At 41.8% G+C, this 20,544-nt stretch overlaps 1 protein-coding gene across 2 annotated transcripts in view; it reads right to left on the minus strand.

Annotated features, from left to right (window-relative positions):
• GABRA5 (gamma-aminobutyric acid type A receptor subunit alpha5) overlaps positions 1-20,544 on the minus strand; it is a 52,227-nt gene that overhangs the window by 11,922 nt on the left and 19,761 nt on the right. For both annotated transcript variants that reach the window (XM_052664512.1, XM_052664513.1), the window contains one exon: positions 15,311-15,393. In XM_052664512.1, the coding sequence (XP_052520472.1) occupies positions 15,311-15,393 (83 nt within the window). The remainder of the gene's footprint in view (positions 1-15,310; positions 15,394-20,544) is intronic.

A 20,544-nucleotide genomic window follows, 5' to 3' on the forward strand; every position in this document is an offset into this window, starting at 1 on the left:
TATTTAGCTCACTGACAAGAGGCTGAGATGTGACTCAATCACCAAGTATAAATACTTGTACACATAAAAGAAACCAAGAACAGGGAAAACTCATACTACTGACAAAAGGAAAAGAAAAATTCAGACATTGAAAGAATAGGACACAATTTCCTGGTGGGGGAGGGGTGGGGGAATTAAACAGAGGATAACCTTCCAAGATTATAGATTACTGTCACTAGAAATATAAAGATGGGATGAGATCTTTTTCATCATATCTCTGACAGTAGCTTTGTTGCTGCTGTGTTCGTGACTGGAGTCGATCCAACCTTTGGTAGCTGAGCATCTATGAATCCTCCATCCTTATTAGCCATGCAGCCATGCAGGACTGCCCACACGCCTTTCATGTGCTTGTATTTGTAGCTGTGCAGTAAAATTACTGTAATTATATCTCATGATCTGTTTTGAAAGGCTACAAAGGAATTTCTTCCCTACTGCAAAATATTTGCATAACAAAAAGTGATGGAATTTCACCTTTCCCTTAAGACATGAGATACCCTCCCCATCTCAGAGATGATTACAAGTTCATAGCATTCTGTAAATAATTCCAAAGATTGCTTTGGAGATGTACAAGTGGATGGGTCACTTCAAGAAACTGCTGCAGAATACTCTATTTTTAAGTGCTTGTCTAGTATATGTTGGTCATATGTTGAAAGCCCTGTGAATGTTGGATTTGTGTAGACAGACAGGGATTCCCAGAGAATTTTATTTTTATCACTTCCCATGCTAAAAAGGATGCTGGACTTTTTGCTGGTATCATCCATGTGTATCTCACATCAGGAGTTCACTGCTACTGTGAGCGTCTCAGGGAACATTTGTCCAGTTTTCTGCCAATGACACACAGGCTCAATGAGACACTTCCTGGTGAAAGCCCTGTAACCAAATTCCATCGAAAGTAAGACCACGTTGGGACATGTGCTTGTGAGGCTTAAAAAGTGTTCAGATGCTTTATTTTTTAGCTCTGCCTATCTTTGACTGTCCTAAAACAGTGTCTGCTTCAAACTGCAGCCTTTACTGGGTGCTTCACACGTCTGAGGGCAAGCCTGGAGGCTCCTGCCCTGGAGTAGCTTAGCACCTCCTCCTTTAAAAAAAAAATAAATATATATATATATATCTGTAATTCAGAGGCCAGAAAGCACCCAAATGCATGCAGACAGGCCTGACCCCACACACAATGCTTTGTGAGGCTGGCTTCTTCTGAAATCACAGCAGGAAAGGGAAGCTGTCTATAGATAATCTGTTAGACAGGATCATGCACATAACCTCTCCATCTATCTTCTTTGCAACTGTAAAGAAAACAAAGTCTGTGTTTTAAAAGGCTGTAGTATAGGATTTTTGGCTTAACGCCTCCTTTCCTCACTCTGGGCCACGCTATGAGAATCTGAGCTTCCTTGTGAGAAAGAGAAGAATTGAGAAAATGCCAAAAGAAGGATGTGAATGTAAAAGATGCAACCACCCCCTCAGTCCATAAGTACTCTTGTGAGAAAGTTATAGCTCTGACAGGAATAGGCTACCCTAAATCCCTTGGTGTGGCAGCTGAACCTTGATCATATCTTTTCTGGTCATGTATATAAATCTTTGGTAGCTGTGTCCTTGTACTAGGTATGTGTCTTCCTACCTCAAACCTTCTGCTACACTTTCCCATCAAACTCTATTTATCCTAAACTTGCCTACCAGAAGCTCCAACCCTGCTTCTGGTTACCCATGCAGTAAAATTAGGCACAGTCATATTGAAAGCTGAATGTGTGGGAGTAGTCTCGAATAATGTCATGTGGCTTTTGGGATAGAGCTGTTGCTAATGGAGAGATGGCATTATTCACTGTCATACCAAACTGTGTAAAAACCTCCCTCTGTTTAAGTAAAGCTCTGGTAGGTTTTCAATCTCTAAATGACAAATCTCAGCTCCTGATTTCTAGGGTTACAGGAAAGGTTTACTGCTGAGCAGGGAATAAGGTCCTCACCACCTTTACATGGTGCACACAGGGGAGCAAAGAGACACCCAGAGAGTGACAGGAAAGTGTAGTAAATGTTTTGGGTTAGAAAACTGGAAGAACACTGCTGGTATTGTCGTAAAAGCAAAACCAAATTCAAAGCCACTGAACATACAAGTGAGGCTGTTTGACTTTCATTCTAATTTAAGAAAGTGAGCTTCTTCTGTTATTATAAATCCAATAATTAATTTAGTGTTCTTTACCATTATTTTGCTGGCTTGCCAAAGAAAGTCAGATGCCTCATTCAATTTTTTTTTCTTGCCTAAGCTCACTCTTTCAAAAGACAAAAAGGAACCAGTTTAGATGAACAACTGAAAATATACAGATGTGTGATATAATTAGAAGCAAGAAAATGGCAGGAGACATTTATTTCTAGTGGGCATTTGATAAATGGCTGCAGACTTATCACCTAACAGAATGATGAAATGAAGTCATTTCTTCTCATATCTGTTTACTCAGGAGTGGATCTATTTTTCTCCACTCTAACGCCCAATAGAAATATAAAACCCATAAAGCCCTACTTTCCTGTTCTCTCACACACACTGCTATCTTCCTACTCTCATATGCCTGGCAAGGCAAACAGCAATTGGTCCTTCTTACACCTGTGAACAGAGGGCAGGTGAGCAACCACAACCACAGGGAGGAACCAGCCTAACAAAGCAAAGGAGCCAGTTGATAAGAACTAGAAGAATCCTGCCGTTCATCTTGGCAATGCAGGCTGCCTTGTTTTCACTTGGATTAATTATATATGAACTGGAACAGCCACTTTGAGACAACTGCTCATGTTGATTCATTGTTTCCTTTCAAGGTCTTTCTGCTACAGTTTTGGTAAAACATTACAGAAAGGATTCTAAGAGGATAAAAAGGAAATATTCAGATGCTCATTCTTACGAATGAAGCAGCGTGAGGTGCACAGAACGCCCCCATACATTAAATGAGCAAACCATGAACAGGGAGAGGAGACTTCTCCTGCAACAGCTTTCCACATAGGACACCATTTCTTAGGTCCTTAAGGTTCCAGGGAGACCTCGCTGTGGCCTTCCAATACTTCAAGGGAGCATACAATCAGGAGGGGGAAGAGCTGTTTACAAGGATGGATAGTGATAGGACAAGGGGCAATGGTTTTAAACTGAGACAGGGGAGGTTTAGGTTAGTCATTAGGAGGAAGTTTTTCACACAGAGGGTGGTGACACACTGGAACAGGTTGCCCAAGCAGGCTGTGGATGCCCCATCCCTGGAGGCATTCAAGGCCAGGCTGGATGTGGCTCTGGGCAGCCTGGTCTGCTGGTTGGTGACCCTGCACATAGCAGGGGGTTGAAACCAGATGATCATTGTGGTCCTTTTCAACCCAGGCCATTCTGTGATTCTATGATCTGTCTATGTGCTTGACTCCTTTAGAGACTCTTAGATAACTTGGTAGAGATTCAGATTCACAGTCTGACAATGACTTCTGCAGGGAGTAAAACAGTGCTGCTGATAAGCCATAATGTATCAGCTTGAATTCTAAGATTCAGGCTGGGTTTCTTCTGGATTGGACATGAACACTTTTTACTTTATTGTACAGTATCTGTCAGTGCTTGTGTCTATACAACTGAGGCTAGATTTGAACTCTGTAATTGGAATTTCCATTTACATTAAGTTGATAAGAATGAATTGATGTACAAATGAGGACTCTATGCACTCTATAGGAAGAAACCTAGTAAAAACGTAATTTTAAATATAAAAACAGCAAGACAGTGCTAAATACGCATGGTCTGGATCTGGGGGAAATAGGTTTTTTTTAAAAAAGTAAAATATTGAGATAAATTTAATACTAAAATACTAAGATATGTGTATTCACATATTCAATGATTAAGAGCCTAAAATCAAGAATTTTTCATAGTGTAGTGATAAATTCCACTATTCCCAAAGGAATTTGAGGGTCACAGAAATTAAGTTAGAGACCTGAAAGAATTCAGAATGAAATATTTTTTGGAATGACACAGTATCACCTAGATGAAACAAAAGAGGACCTCCAAGGAGAAAATTACTATCATGGACTTAAAGCAATTCTTGTGTGAAGCCAGTGAGAAAAGATAATAGGACACTATCTGCTGTAAAACAGTGAGTAAGAAGTTCAGCCTTACTAAAATGATCACTGTTTCTGTCATTCCTGAATTTACAATAAAGACATAATTTGATAATATGGGCAGTATTTTATATGTTTTCCCAATGCAAAGTTTTATTCAGTTTTCTTTTCACATTCCACAGGGAATAGAATAGGATGTCTTCAGAAATGTGCTAGACAGGTCTCAAGGGACTTCATTACTGAGAAACAGTAACATACCTTTACTGATCATTACTAAAAAAAATAAGGCCCTAAGACAGATCGAAATGACTTTGTTTCAGAATGCAATTTATTAGTCACCTCTGGAAAAGGTGGGAATAGGAATGTGACAGAAGTATCTGAGGCTTGGAAATTAAATGGAAACACTGACTGTACCCACAAGGTGGTGAGAAATACACAACTGAAGACGACTGTGAAATTCATTTTGAGACAGCGGGTTTTATGATGTTCCTCCAGCTTTTCAAAGCAAGTACTGTTTAATTCTAGAACTTCCAGTTCAGAGGGGAAAACTCTAAATGTGACCCTATTTAGAGCTCCAAATCATAACGAAAAGGAAAAAAAAATTCCTCATGACTTTGACTGAAAGAAACTTTGTAATTTTGAAGGTGTGATTCATGATTAGCAGAGGCAAGGCTAGTGACTGCTTTAATACAATGAATTAGCTATTTGCAAGCTGGTACACTAAATCACAGGCATACCAATTATGAATGTAATATGAATACTAACAAACAGTTGCAGTGATAATTCACTCAGGCACAGTACCCTCACAGGATGCTATTACACAGCTTAAGAATAGCTCTGAGCTAGCAGCTGTGCAGAGCAGCACACAATTTCCCTCCCGGATCATTGTGGAGGCACAGTTTGGCCATTGGAGCACTGCCCCTCTGAGAGGTGTGCACATTTGCCACCTCCGCTGGCAACTCTGATGATTCACTGCCCATCCTGCGTGCCCACACAGCAACGGGGCAGCAGTCCGAGCAATGCATATGTTCCCTAAGCAGAGATTGCAACAGCGAATTGATGCCTTGTAGTGAAATTTGACAATGCATGTACCTGGGCTAAAAACCATGCACAGCATAACAAGCAGAGCTGTGTGCCCTGGGAGAACTGGCCCTCCGGCTCCAATCAGAGAAAGAAAGGAGCAAACAGAGAAAACATCCTGCTGGGATGCCCTGGAGCATCTCAAAAGGCAGCAGACAGGCAGGTCAGGACAATGGAATTGTGCCACACTTTGCTGTGGGATGCTGCCATAGGTGGGCTGAAAGGGGTGACTACACAGGAGCTGCTGTGGGGATGCTGTATGCCCAGTTGCTCTGAGGCACCAGGTTATCTTCCCAAAGTGGCTGCTCTCATCTGGAGCAGGTGATGTCTTCCTTCTTTTGCCTACTGCCTTCTGACCCGTTTCTTCCTCTCACTGCCCTCAGTACTTCCAATATCTTCCTTTATTTTTGAATTTATTGGCAGCTGTCTCAGTCTAGAAGTAGCACCACAAGTAATGGTGACTACACAACTGTCTTTCATATAGAAGGGGTCAAAAGAAGGCCCTGATGCCTTCTTTTATTTTTCTCCTGGCTGGTATAAAAACCTATTGCAAGAGGACTACAGCAACAGAGCAGCAACATGCGCTAGGATGACAATTAAACATTTAAAATATCCTGGGACCTCCCTGACCCTACGCAGGTATTTGTATGCCAGGCATATGGTAATTCCAAATTGGCCAACCACTCTGAGTGCTGTAGTAACATTTAATGAACTCTGAATTTGCAGTCGTGGTATTAGGCACGTGTATTAACTGCTTCATTAGATAAAACAGCACAGTCATGAGGACGATGCTAGAGATTTAATTTATTTTTTGCTAAGCAAATAAAAGTATTCTCCAAAGTGTAACTGACACCATTACTCACACTGCACAGTATCTTACTCTGTAAGCAATCTCTATCGCAGTGGTCTGCTCATTTTGCAAGCTGACACTTAATATCAGCAAACATAATGCAATCAGCTCTCCAGGAACATCACCAAGGTTTCCTTTGAGAAAAACGGAGTGAATTTTAGAGAAGATTCAGTTTGATCTTGTTTTGAAGGGTGCTTTCAAAAACGTGGTGGTTTTGGCCAAATCTAACTTCATCGAGTGAAACCATGACTTCATCACAATGAATGACAGTTCTTCCCACTGCCATCAGTGCTACCAAGGACCCCTCCCATCATAAGTAGCACATCTACTGATCTACTATAGAGAACATCACCATTTATGAACCAGTACGATGTGAGATCAACCATGAAAAATTGGAACTACCTGCAGAACTAAATATACACCCTTTTTTTCTGAAGCCAATCCATTAATGAAGACATTTACATCTCTCAGAAGTACTGCTACACGAATAACACTGTGTGCATGTATAATCAGTAGGCAGGCGGAGGCAGTAGGTTGAAATATTATTATTCAGTCACTTTAACACTGCTCAGAGATCAGAGTCACCAGAACTTATTCCCTATGCCGATGCTGCAGTCATGTAAATTTCAGAAGTGGGAAAACTCCCAAGTCCCTGACGTCAGAAAAAAGATCCTCCCATTTCCATCCTCTGCTGATAGCCTGAAGACTCAAACTTAGCTGGGTTTTCCTGAGTTCTGAGAGTCGACCCTTTAGAAAGTGTATTGCTATTCTATATACCATCCCATGCTGCAGTATGATTGAAAACATCAGGCATGTGAGGCTACTCGTAACTCTGAAAAGCAGTGTTTGCTCCAGGGCTCTTCAGGTCAGTAGTGCAGAATACATGATATCTGCAGTCCCAAAAATGAATGCTGGTGTGCAGAGAGAGCAGTACACCTTCCATTTTTGTGCCCAACACTAAGATGGAGGTTGACCTTCAGTAAGAGACTTTAGCCTTTTCAGCCTGTGAATATAGGCTGCTATGGGGGGTGTCACAGAGTAGCCTAGAAGGGGGTTGCTGCAAGCTCTCTCTTCTTTCCCCGTCCCTGCACCTCTCACTTGTGTATCACCAAGGCTTTTTCATTTCCCTTCTTACGGAGTACAAAAGGAGCATTTTGTTAATGAGCACAGAACTGCTCGAGGCCACCGGTTCAAGCTGCCTCAGTGGTAAAAAGGGTAAAAAAGCCCTCTCCATCAGGAGCCTGTCCTTATCAGAGGAACTGCCATTTTGTGTTTTGTTTGTCACTGCACTAAAATGTCCCTTCTTTGGGAACCTTTTCCTCCTGCCCACAGAGACCTGGGCCCAAAGGCACTTAGCTATTTGTCTTCCCTGTACACAAGTGCACATTTCTTTATCTACAGCCATCAGCTGACCTATTTTAGTCATCTGCTTTAGGAGGAGATTAACCTGAGCTTAAAAATATCTGCTCCTCTCCCCTGACCATAAGAGGGTGAGAGTGGTTAGCTCAGCTGTAAATACAAATTTAGAAGAGAAGAATCCCATCTCTGCTGACAGATTTAATACTGGATGCCTTCAGCAAAGCAGCTAGCTGGTAGCATAGACCAGACGTGAGCGGACTTTCAGTGGACATGGTGTGGGAATGGGCAAAAAGAGCCAACCCTTCAGGCATTCCCTTTTTAATTTCTTCACCAAGTGCAGCACAAACAACTTCTTTTGAAGAAACTTGCTGAGCTTAAACTGCAGCTTGCACTACACTGCAGTCTGGGCTAACCTAGCTTTCAGTACAGGGGATGAGGCTGAAATGGACTCGGCAATTTGGAGGGAGGACTGATGGTTGATGAGAGACCAAGATGTCAGAAAAGAGCTGCCAGAAACCAAATTTTCAGCAGTGTCTTGCAGCTTTTTCTCTTTCTTTCCCCAAAACCGTATGCAAGTCATTTTGTCGTCAGTGTAGTGCACTAGCACTGGGAGACTCTAATTGAACTCAGGGACCCATAACGACAGAGGCAATAAAAGCAGGTAATGAACCACTCTATCTTTGCTCAGAAGAGACTGTAATTGCTCTTTGCCTACTCCATCCCCACCTGCAAAACGCAGGCAGTGGAGACCAACCTGCCTCACATCAGTACCGTGAGAATGACTTCGGAAGCATTTATGAAATATTTACAAGCCATGGAAATGGCCACCTTGGAAAGTAACAGCCATTAAAAACCTGCCTTGTAAAGCAGTAGTGTAGTATTTATCCATTTGCTCCATTTACAGATAATATCCCACTTGCCAGTGGCATAAACCCGTGATCCATAGTCAGCAACTGTAAGCCCTCAGTGTGTTTTCTGGGGCATTAAGGGCCACGTAATATCTTAGCAGGTTTGCACCCAAGGATCATTTGTGAGCTACAGATGCCTTAAGCCAATGAAGCAGAGAGTATCTGCATGTTATTTTCCACTGCTGACAGCTCAATTTGAATCACAGCTTTCCCGTAATCAGGCAGTTGCACAGCCTTTAAATATAGCCTGAAATCTCCAGAGTGGGAAGTACATGCTGATGTTCGTACCAACAGCAAAGCACCTGAATCTCCATGCTGCTCCACCACAACAGTGTCTAGACCTCTTTCAGGCAAGATAAAAACGCTGCTGTGTATCTCCACACCAGCTGCTTCCCTGCCTGAACTTTTTATTCCTTGAGCTCAAAGCCAATGCCGGTAAAGCTTTTTCCTTCTAAAAAGGAGCCCCAGGGAAGCACACCTTACCAATACAAAAACCAGTTTTATTAACCATGATCCTAGTGGCCCTCTGGGCTGGAAGGGAGCCGAGTCCACGGATGCTGCAGCTCAGTATATGTGGGAAGACCGCAGGTTTTTCAGAATATTGTTCTTTCTGACCTCTCTTTTCAACTCTGTTATGAACCTAAGGGGAAAAGCTACCGGCTTCTGAACAGATGATCACAAAGAATAGAAAGTCACTGATCCAAAACCAGGCAGTATTTCACAGGAAAGCAATCGCACCCAGAGGATGGGATGGTAGCAAATGCTGAATTTTTAATGTATTTTTAAAATTCTCGCAGTTGCAGGCCTTAGTATATAAGACAAAGGCTCTGAAAAACAAATTAATGACGATGACTGCAATTGCTGAGGAGGAAACTAGCATAGTCTCTCCAGCATTTTCTGCCAAGTCCCAATCCTACAGGTGGAGGAAAGCTGACTGACTTGATAATTTTAGGGAGCTTTTAGAAAGGGCCTTTTTCACTTTTGTCACTCTAAAAGGTATGACTTTGATGACTTAGAACCGCTAAGATGATCAGAGGGCTGGAGCACCTCTCCTATGAAGAAAGGTTGAGGAAACTGGGCTTGTTTAGCTTGGAGAAGAGAAGGCTCCAGGGAGATCTCATTGTAGCCTTCCAATACTTCAAGGGAGTATATAATCCGGAGGGGGAACGGCTATTTATGAGGGCGGATAGTGACAGGACAAGGGGGAATGGTTTTAAACTGAGACAGGGGAGGTTTAGGTTAGATACCAGGAGGAAGTTTTTCACACAGAGAGTGGTGATGCACTGGAACAGGTTGCCCAAGGAGGCTGTGGATGCCCCATCCCTGGAGGCATTTAAGGCCAGGCTGGATGTGGCTCTGGGCAGCTGGTCTGGTGGTTGGTGACACTGCACATAGCAGGGGGGTTGAAACTAGATGATCATTGTGGTACTTTTCAACCCAGGACTATTTCTTTTTATTTCTTTTATCCTATTTCATAGGATTCTATGATTCTATGATGGGAAACCTACCAAAAAAGTAAGAAGTTAGAGACATCTTTATTGTTTAAGTTGTGCTTCATGATGGTGTCCCATAATAATAATATCTGCCACAGAAACATGAATCTCACAGCCCAGGCCCAGCTTTTTAAATTCTCCACAGATTTCTCTTGAGAAAAGCTTCTTAGATTTCTGAAATACACAAATATTACAGTGTTTCCTTTTAAGCACCATGCTCCCTCAGTCTCCTGCCCTTTGGGAGCTTCAGGCTGCACTGCTTCACACAGTTTGGGACAGAACACAAGGGTGAAGCTGCTGGCAGCACGGACTGCTCAAAATGCCAACTGAGGATGTGACTGTGTTGCTACAGATGCACATTTAAATTGGGTACAGGCTGTGCTGCGGCACCTGTGAGGATACAGAAGTAATTGCTGGTATAACCTACCCCCTAAATGTAGGAGAAATATAAAGCTCAAATAAGATACTTGCAGAAATAATAAAGTTATCTTCATACAGAATAGCTTTTAGTTTCGAATTTTGATTTTTAACTCCCTTGAAAGAATGGGCCTTCCAGCATAAAATGCTATCCCATACCTAGAGAGAACAGCTCACCACGAACATATGCAACACCTAACTAATCTCCAGGAACTAGTTCTTCAGAACACTGTGCAACAGATGTATCTAATTCTGAGCTAGCTATGCAGAGAAAAATGGATTTCTAAGTCTCTTATCTATATCTGAGATAGTATTGCAGAGAAATAGGAAATTCTAAAATCTGATTCAACTCACCCTTAGGGAGTCATCAAAAATAGTTCTAATGAGCTGCGCTACCAAAGTACTTACTTCCTTTCAGTGGCCATAAAAGGAGTCTAGACAACTAACTGCCATGTCACTGTCTAACTAAAATTGTCTCAGACCCATCCCACCTATTTTACAAGGCTCTGCTATCAATGCACAGCTTTCAATACAAGACCAACTACTCTGCTCATTCTGGAGCAGTGCATTTCTATGTCCTGCAACAGATAAGAGCCACAGCAGATTTGGGGAAGCCTGGCAGCTCTTGTGGTACCCTATGATTTTGTGAGTATGTTTCAGCCATGAGTTTACGTATCAAAACCTTCTGATTTTTTGAAACAGCCCCTACAAGAGTCACATGTCCACAGTTTCAAGGAATCTAGAAGCAAATAATAGCAATTTCTATTAGGTGGTCTCCAAGTTCTCCATCAATTCTACGGGATGTATGAAAAATCAGTTTAGGCTTGATTATTGTGATTTATTAGCTTAAAAAGCAAAATTAATTCTCTTTACCTGAGATTTTACTGAGCAAGCTGCATTTAATTATTCACATATTTTGTGAAGCTGAAAACATTGCTATCACGTTTTACTAAAATGGAATCTGAGTCTGTTTCCTGCAATCTGTTTTGGAGTTGTCCCTCCACATATGCAGTTCTCCTGCCATCTCACAGTTTCAATCTGGGGAAGCATAAAATCAAGAAACACCCTGCAGGTGCTTACACCTCAGAGCTATTATGAGCATCATGGAGAAACTTCAACACTGGTGGAAGTTCCTTAAAAAACTTTTTTGGAGAAATTTCTCCGTGTCTGTAGGTACATGGACTGTCTGTGAACAGAAAGAATCTTAGTAGCGCTAGTTCACTGCTACAATAAAATCCTGGGGTAATGGTGAAGCTTCTGTCTGTTCATTACTCCAAGTTCAGCCACCTCAGAGAAAAACAGTCTGAGTGTTTTCTGCCACAGAAATAGCCGGTGCCCCTTCTCCTACCAAAAGCTGCAGAAGTCAACATGACTCAGTTTGAGCTGTTAGAAGAGAAGATGTACATAAACCGCGTTAATATCTTTCTTCAGAAGCCATAAATTTTACTTAGCACTGTTTTCTCACAGTATACAAACTCTTAGTGCAATCTACAGTGATCAATCTTCTCCATCTGCATAGCCAAATGAAATTCATCAGGAATAAAAGCCAGGTCTGTTTTTCCACAGCACTACTTGCGAGCCAGGGGGAATCTCATTATTTTCAGAATATTCATTAGAATTTCCACTTACTCTAAAAAGAGTATGATTTTTATTTTTTTTCCCCACTAAGTGACTAGTGGACAGTAGATTCATGCAAATATCCATTCCTCAGTACAAGATCTATGTATTCCGACAGGGTGCCTTCAATATACCGTTGCCATAAATAGATTATCCTTTCCAATATCTGACATTGTCAAATCACCAGTTCACTAATAGCAAATAACTAATTCATCTTCAGGGGAACCCTGAAAGCTAGGTAAAACTGATATAATTAACACATGAGTAAAATGAGATTTAGGAGTTAAGTCAGTTGCCTGGGCAGAGGCCTTCATGGTCTAGTGGATTAGACATCTGTCCCTCCAACCAAAGAAGTTGAGTCTAATCCTTTTTCTGACATTGATTTGCTGTGTGGCCTTACGAAAAGTCAATTAACTTCTCTGCCTCAGCTGCCCTGGAGATAATGATGCTTACCTCCCCAGTGACACATGGGCATTCAGAGACCACACTCAAACACACTTTTAATGTACTCTTAAGGCCTCTCAGTGGAAGAGGTGAAACATTAAAGCTTCCTAGCTTTAATGCCCTTTCTGTCTTATCTAATTCCTCCTTCCCACACCAAAAATAGCTTGGGGGTAAGGAGGAACTTCTCCAGTCTAAGATGCAGCTTGTGAAAACATGGCTGGTGCCAGGAAGTACCACTAGATCCTGTTTGGCCTGCAAACTTACTCAGAGTGCAGGTCAGTGCTAAAATTACCATGGGAAGTTTATTTTGAAGAAACTAACACCCATGCCAAGCTGCTGTGATGCAGAGAACAGACTGCCACGGCCGTCCCATCAGCACCCTGACTGAGGGACAGAGGGGCTTCCTGGAAAAGCTCTGGCCCTCACACACCATGCCCAGCTCCCCAGCTCTAAATGAGATCCCTACAGGGTGGCTTTACGGGTAGCCTTAGCTCCAGCAGGGGCACAAGCCTGGAGGAACAGCAATCATGTACCACACTGCAGGCTTGGGTCGGCCACCTTCAAGCACTGGGGAACTCTACAGAAAGCAGAAGACATCTACAATTTTCTCCATTCAGTTCATTAGTAGTTGTCCTTAACTTCTGTCCTCTGGCAAGGATATCATTTCACGACATTCCACAGGGAATAGAATCATAGAATGATCTAGGCTGGAAAGACCTTCAAGATCATCAAGTTGAAACAGCACGTAGAGGTATTACTTCTGTAGTTGTTATGTGAACTGCCCAGCAGCCATCTAGGTTGGGAGTATGTGCACATACATACCATTATATCTCCTTTTCTGTATTTGACCTTACTTTAAGTTATTTCTGCAAAATATTCTCATCACATATAATGCTGCTTCAGACCATAAAATCTCCTATATTTTAATACAGCAAACCCCAGTGAAATGGGATATAAGAAATCAACATTTACCTTTATTTCTGTGAGGAAGATTAACACTCCTATTCTTTAATATTGAAGGAAATGTCGGGACTTTTTTCTTCTTGCTTGAAGAATTATAGCAACCTGTTCCCACCTGCGCTGATGCACTGACACTCCCCTAAACCCCTTTCCCTGTGTAGCCATCCTATGTTGTCCACTATTTTGCTGCCCTGAACTCCCACCCACTGACCAGCGAGCACTCCTCTCCACTTCACCCTACTGGCTAGCCATTTGATGCTAGCCATTGAAGCTTTTCAAAATCCTTCTTGGAAAGAAAACCATTGAAAATCAATCCTTTGGGGAAAAATAAGGAGAAAAGCTGAAGAAGGGCCTGGGCTTGTGTATAATACATCCCTGCATTTTTATCTTGTAGATGACTTAATGCAAACCTGCAATGATGGAAATAGGAAATTAGTACTGTACTCTCCTCAAATACAGCTGGGCTAATTCAATAAACCCTGACTTCTTGGCTGATACTTGTGCAAACATCTGCATATTACATTACAATAAAGTCTTGAGCTGTCAGATCAATAACAGATATTCCCAAGGCTGAAAGACTATGGATAGCCTGTTCCTATGTATTTACTTACTGCAGAGACCGTCAGTGTGCACCAGCAAAGGCTCCATGTCCAGACATTGCAAAAGACCTTAAAGATAACTTCCAGTAGCTTATAAAATAAACTTGGATTGAATACTGAGTGCAGAACATAGCACAAAGTGAAATCAGTCAACCTTCATGTGTCTAATAAAAAAAATTTTAATCTTTCCAATGAGATAATATTGCTAGTACAATACATAACATGTAACAGCAGGAAGGAGATCTTCTTCTTCTCTTTTTTTTTTTTTTCTTTTTTTTTTTTCCCCAGTAGCTTTTGTTTAACCCTATATACAAATAATCACACTTTTCTGTGAGAATCTTTCCCATTTTCAAGTTTGGAATGCAATGTATGGTTTGCGTGTAATTTTTTTTTTTTTAAGTTGAATGCAAAGGAGTATTATACCTCCAGATCTGTATTGGCCTTTCAATAAATTAACATTGCCAAGGTAAAAGACACACTGAACTGACAGTAACCTTGCAAAATACTGGTGGCTGTTTAGACAGCACTGAGTTTATCTGGATTGCAAGAAGGAGGGGAAAGCAGTTCATCCTAAGTTAGGTAATTTGGTAATCATTACTGTAAGCAGTGTTTTTACTTCTTAGTATGATCAAAAGAAGACAATGCATAGCCAGTATTAAACCAGTGCAGATACAGAAGATAAAGGCAAAGCTTAATCTTGGTAGGATTAGTGACTCTAAATTGGTATGACTGAAAAAACATTGAAAAATGCTGAAGCTAGGTGGCTTCAGGGACAAGCAAAACGCCTTGATGGGTAATTTTCAAAAGTCTTTAGAGACACTGATTGCACCTGGAACCTCTCATTTGATTACTGAAATAAAAAATGCCTATTCTAGTAGCTTCATCCGTACTTTAATTAAGAGCTTTGTATTTAAATATAACCATCTGATCCTCTGAGGTTATTTTTAAAGTAAGCTTCTGGCAAGGAACCAGCATGGTGGATTAGAGGCTTGGAACTGAAGAAAAATCATTGTTCCGCATACAATTTAGAATAATGTGTACATATACACAACTATAAGTGTACACTAAATCATGAAACAAGATACAGGATTGGATTTATTAAAACCAAATGGAGAGATATTTCCTCTTTCAGTGTTCTAGCTCTCTGTTAATATACACAATGCACATACTGCACTGCAGTCTGATTCATGTGAGTACCGTAACAGCACAATCTGATCTTTTCCAATGAAAGCTCCATTTTTCTACAAAAGCAAAACTGCAGTCATCAACTTATCTGTCCACATCCAATACTGGATGTGTAGGCTGGCTTCTGCCCTTGGTATGGGTGCACACCACCCATCTGCTCTCAGCTGACCAGGAAGGACATAGAATACATGTGGTATTAAAAGGAGAGGAGTAAGAGAAGTGCAAAGGACTTGTACAAAGTACCACTGAACACAAAAAGCCAGAAGGGGAATTTTCTGGATCTCACTTGAGAAGATAACTTACAGCTTCCAAATTTTAATGGGCAGGCGTGTGCGTCCATGGGGAAATCTTCAAGTTGCATGGGACACTCAGCAGAGATGGTCAGTCTGTGGGGGAGTAAAAAGAAAACTCATCAGTTTCTGTCAACGCCTTCCTATTTAGGCCTGTCGCAGTAATACATGAGCACCGACACAAGCGAGCTTTTCCTGGCAGCTCCTGGCTCTTGCTGAAGCATAGCAGCCCCTGCCCGAGTGGGAGATAAAGCAGCTGGAGTGCTGTGCTTGTGTCTGGGGCCTTATCTACTGCTCAGCCACACCAATGGCTTTTACAACGGCAAGCAGTTTCAGCAACATCATTCTTTCTTGTTTGTATGTGCAGGAAGGCCTGTGCTGGGGCTCCTGCTGCAATCCTTATTCTTATCTGCTTTCTGTGAATACTGCAACCAAACCTGGGATCTGACTTCTGATTAAAGGAGTGTCACAGATGCAAAGAAGCACTGATTTCTCCTATCTTAGCTACTGAGAAGGGTCTAACAGGCACATTCAACCTTTTTTCCCCAAACTCCCTGCATACGAAAGGGGGAACAATGCTTGCCTTCTGCAAATAACTTTTGAACAAATGAAAAGTATGTGAATTAAGTAATGCTACATTTGCAGGACAGACTATCACAGCATCTCCAAATAGGTATTTTTTTAAATGAAAAAAAAAAACAGCCTGCCTCCATGCTTACTGCCTTGTATTGCCACAACAGAATGAATATTCTGGGAACTCCACCCAGCTAAGCATATAGTACTACAGTTAGTTTCTGAACAAATGAGGCAGACCAGTTTGGTCCTACGTATTGTGAATTACTATCAGGAAAAGAGGGCTGGGACACTGTGCCTGGCATATCGTTTAGAGAAACAGTGCTGCCCTACTGCTGGGGAATTCCTGAGCCAGAAAAAGCCTTTAAAAAGGCAGACATCCTATGGAGGTTCTGTATGATTGGCAGATCAAGATGAATGCAAATAAAAGCCTGAGGCACATTTCTGAGCACCGTGATAGATTAGTTTTTATTGATATAAAATACATCAACAGAGCCAAAGCTGACTTTACTAGCTGCATGCAGTACATAGCACGATGAAAATCTATTTTTAATTGGGCCATTTTGCTACCTGCATGTCTCAAATGGTTTGCTTGGGATGGTGAGGACGCAATTCTCATTTTATATGAAGAATACACATATGCCTTTCCCACTTTACTGTCTCAGAGGCAACTGAACAGAGACACACAAAGCACCAAAGGCTGCCCTGTGCTGGGGTAGTACAGGACACTGCAGGAGAGGAGGTCTGGTTCCTCTCTACTTCCCTTGAGGGACAAAATTCTGCAAGTAAAGCCTCAACACACTGCCACCAGGATGCCAAAGCATCCTCTCTTACTGCAGCAGCCTTGTGTACCCAGACTGCCCACTTTTGATACTCCATGCTTCGTACTACCACATCAAAGTCAGTATTCTTGCTATGAGAACTCCTATCCAAAAGGATCATAAAGTGTAACAATCTGTCCGGGTACAGATGGCACAGCATTCAGCAATTCAATACAACACAATGATGCCTTACTGGGGCATTGAAGCTACATGGACAATAAACTGGGGGAAAGAGCTCCACTTGCTGCCAACATGCAGAAATTCTGGAGCTCTATCAATATGTGGAAATGGCAAAATAAGGGCACAGAAATGCAATAACAATGCTGGCTAGAAATGGCATTATGAGGATGATCTGGGAAGCAGGAAGGGAGGAAGGGAAAAAGGCAAACAGTAATCAGCAATATAAGATATAATGATAAGAAACCATAAAAAGAAAAAAAAGAAGTCCAATTCAGAACAGAGATAATGTATCATTTTGTGAGAATAGACAGAAAATCTACAATACGGAAAATAAATGACTAAAGACTGAGATATCTGCCCTTAGGCAAAACTGCTCTTGGACTTTATTTTTGTAAAAGAAATTTCAAAATCACTAAAATATGGAGTTGTCTACAGAGGAGACTGCCCTTGGGCACCAGAGCCAGCGAAGCCACAGTCACAGAGAGTGCTACATGGATGAATTTAACAATCTGGTGCTAGCAGCATCCTGTCCAGAACCTGCATCCTTTTCATAAAAATCACTCTAATGGGCACTTGAAAGCCAGCCTGCCATCCTTATAGTGCATTGTTATATCTCCTGTGCTAAGTACTGCAAATTTAATTTTCTTGAGTTAAGAAACTTTGCTCGAAGTGCCATCATAAAGCTGACGTTATACTGAAGTCCATTTCCTGTTTGTATACCAGTGGTTCAAATATTTTGTTTGAAAGGCTGCAGCTCTACAACACTTTAATACTCTACATGGGTCATCTGTAAATCTCAAGGAAGGGATCCTCATGTTCCTTCTCATATCCTAAAACAGCTGGGAAGCTAAGTGAAGGAAGATTCAATGCAGAATCACGAGTAAGACCTGGTTCACTGGAATGCCTTATGAATTGTAACATGCCTCTGGAAGAATTTCTTACGTATAATGAGGGACGCTGTTGACATTCCTGAGCTGATACTGGGGAGAAATGAAGACAAGATACACAGAGAATGTGACCTAATGGAATTAAGTCCACCCCCAGAACTATTTTGGCCTGCAATAAATGGAAGGGTAACATACACAGCTGCAGGGTACTGTGCAGCCAAGACCTGCCTCAGAAGCTGCAGTTTGTCTCAGGTACCAAGGCAACTCCTGTGCCCTCCCTCAATTCGCCAGCCTGCAATAGGCAGCGTGTCCCTTAGCATGCTGCAGGTGCTATCTCCTGTGCAAAGAGAACAGAGTTTAGCAGCTTTTGCAAGGAACTTCTTTCTTTACCTCTTCATACTGGTATGTTTATTTTCTTCTCACCTTTCCAATCCTAAGGCCACTTCTAACCTGGCCATCTTGAGCAAGTGAGCTGGCTATGCCTTTTTGTTATACTTTAATTTAAGAAGCACACAGTTGAAGCCCTTGTGTATTTTTAAAATGCTCAGTGAACATTCTCCTGGCTACCTCTTACCAGGTGTGCATTTCCTGATATGGGTACAACATCTAGTGCACAACACAGCCATGAATCTTGATAGACTGCATAGAGGTTATCACCCTGAATTTCTGCAGAGAGCTCTGCACCCCACAGCAGTTGTTTTTCATTAATATGTACAAACCTGAAAAACAGCACCACAAAACTGACTCTTGGTTCATAGAGACTGGATTTCCTACAACATACGGGAGAAAAAGCAGACAGCAGCCACCCGTTATGATTGCGAGGCTGGAAGTATGGGTTGTTGCATACAGATTTCTCTTTGGTGCATTGCTCAAGGTACTTAATCAGATCATAGCTCCAGGAGTCACAGAGAACCTGATATCTGGGTCTGTTCATGCAAACATCAGCTGGGGTGGTATTTGCACACATTGGTTTCAAGCACCATGTCAGAGCTTGCATACTCCATTTTTTACAGCTGATTACAACACAGCTTCTCCCGGATTGCTGTTAATGCAGAATGAGAAAGGAAGCCTGGGCATGTAAATATAAACCAGCCTTTTAATACGGTCGTTCCAGAATAATCTGACTGTGCTCACTGTAGCAGCCACCTGAGCTACAGACCATCTCCACATCAAGGTTATACTGTCAGAACACCAGCACCATTCACATTACAGCGCTTTCAAGTAGAAATATTTAAAAGCTTCCCTCCTCCACTATCATTCTGTCTCAATAAAAGCCCTATGGGATCAGTTTCACTCAAACAGAGTTTTTGACAAGATTATAAGTAGTTGTTAAAGGTCTATTACAATGAGAGGATGAAACTCTGATTTTACTGAAGTTAAAGGTAAAATTCTCCCTGACTTCAACGGGTCAAGTTTCATCCATAGTATGTAAGAAATCTTGGTTCCAGCCACTGATTTCTTAATAACTACAAAATTCCACTTTCATAAAGCTCTGAACGCTTACGCCATCCAAAAGTTGTTCAACCAGCTAAAACCTACAGCACACCTTAACTACTTGAGAAAAAAGTTGTCTGCAAATTATTTCACATATCACCCATAATTGCACATCAAAGTTTCATCAAACTTATGTCTAGCCTTTTCTTTAAGAACATAAAGTGATTATCAATGTTCTGTTTCAACGAGGTGCACTTTAGGTGCATGAAATGAATATCCATATAAGAAATAAAGCAAGACTTCATGGCAAGGCTTCCTCAGTTTGTAAAAGTCACCTTCAAACATTTCTACTGGAGAATTGAGCGTGCCAATTCTTCCACTAGGCCATTCCTTTTAACACAGTTGTTACAGTCTAGGATGTAGCAAGGGAATAAAATTGAGACATTTGAGACCCAGTCATACATAATGGAAGTACTGCAAGGAGAGACAGGAGCTCATTGGCAGTCCCCCAAGACCCTTTTGCAGGGCTGTGCAAGGAGCTTCTCACTGTTCCCCTGGTTGCCCAAGAGGGGCTGAAAGCACAGATATTTAAGGAATGAGGAGGAGAAAGACAGGGAATGTTCAGGGATGCCACCACGTACTTCTCTCAATGCAAGGAGTATCATCTACTACTGCTCTTGGGAAAAGTGCTGAGAGACTGAACAAAGTTATCACCTCTCTGGTGCATTGGAAGTGCAAAAAACACTTTCTGGAGTATTATCTACAGCTGCCAGATGGAAGGTGAGGGCAGTCACCTGCCTGGAGAGCGAGCAGACAGCCACAGCAACCTGCTTTTTCTTATCAGATATTAGTTCCACTATGCAAACAAAGGAAAGAAAAAGGAGAAAGCTTTAGAAGGAGAAAGCAAAAAGGAAAAGTCACCAGAGGCTTTTAGGAGAGGTTAACTCAAGTGCTGAGTAACTGAGGAGGTACTGATGAAGCTGATGCATGGGAGGTTTTGTTGGCTCTAAGGTACTGGGATTAGTACCTCAGTTATGAAGCTCTCCCGCCTGCCCTAGACCACAGAACAGCTGAGCCTTTTGAGTTCCTGTTTCTGTGCCATTGGCCTGATTAAAGAAGCATTTTAACAGTGTGCTCTGGCCCTGTCTGTGCTGGCAGCTTATAACTACTGTGGGGCTCGGGCCAGAATGGGTGTGAAGATTCAAAGTCCCCATTCCAGTATAAGGCCAGCTACCACCATTTTCCTTTGAAAAGGCAAAACGTTAACTTGAAACTCATCTCCAACCTATCTCAACATATCCCAGTCACAACAAAAAGAGCTAGGTTTATTGAGCCTCAACCAAGCCATACCC

This window comes from Tympanuchus pallidicinctus, unplaced genomic scaffold, assembly GCF_026119805.1.
Source record: "Tympanuchus pallidicinctus isolate F22 unplaced genomic scaffold, pur_lepc_1.0 scaffold6, whole genome shotgun sequence".
Taxonomy (NCBI): Eukaryota; Metazoa; Chordata; class Aves; order Galliformes; family Phasianidae; genus Tympanuchus; species Tympanuchus pallidicinctus.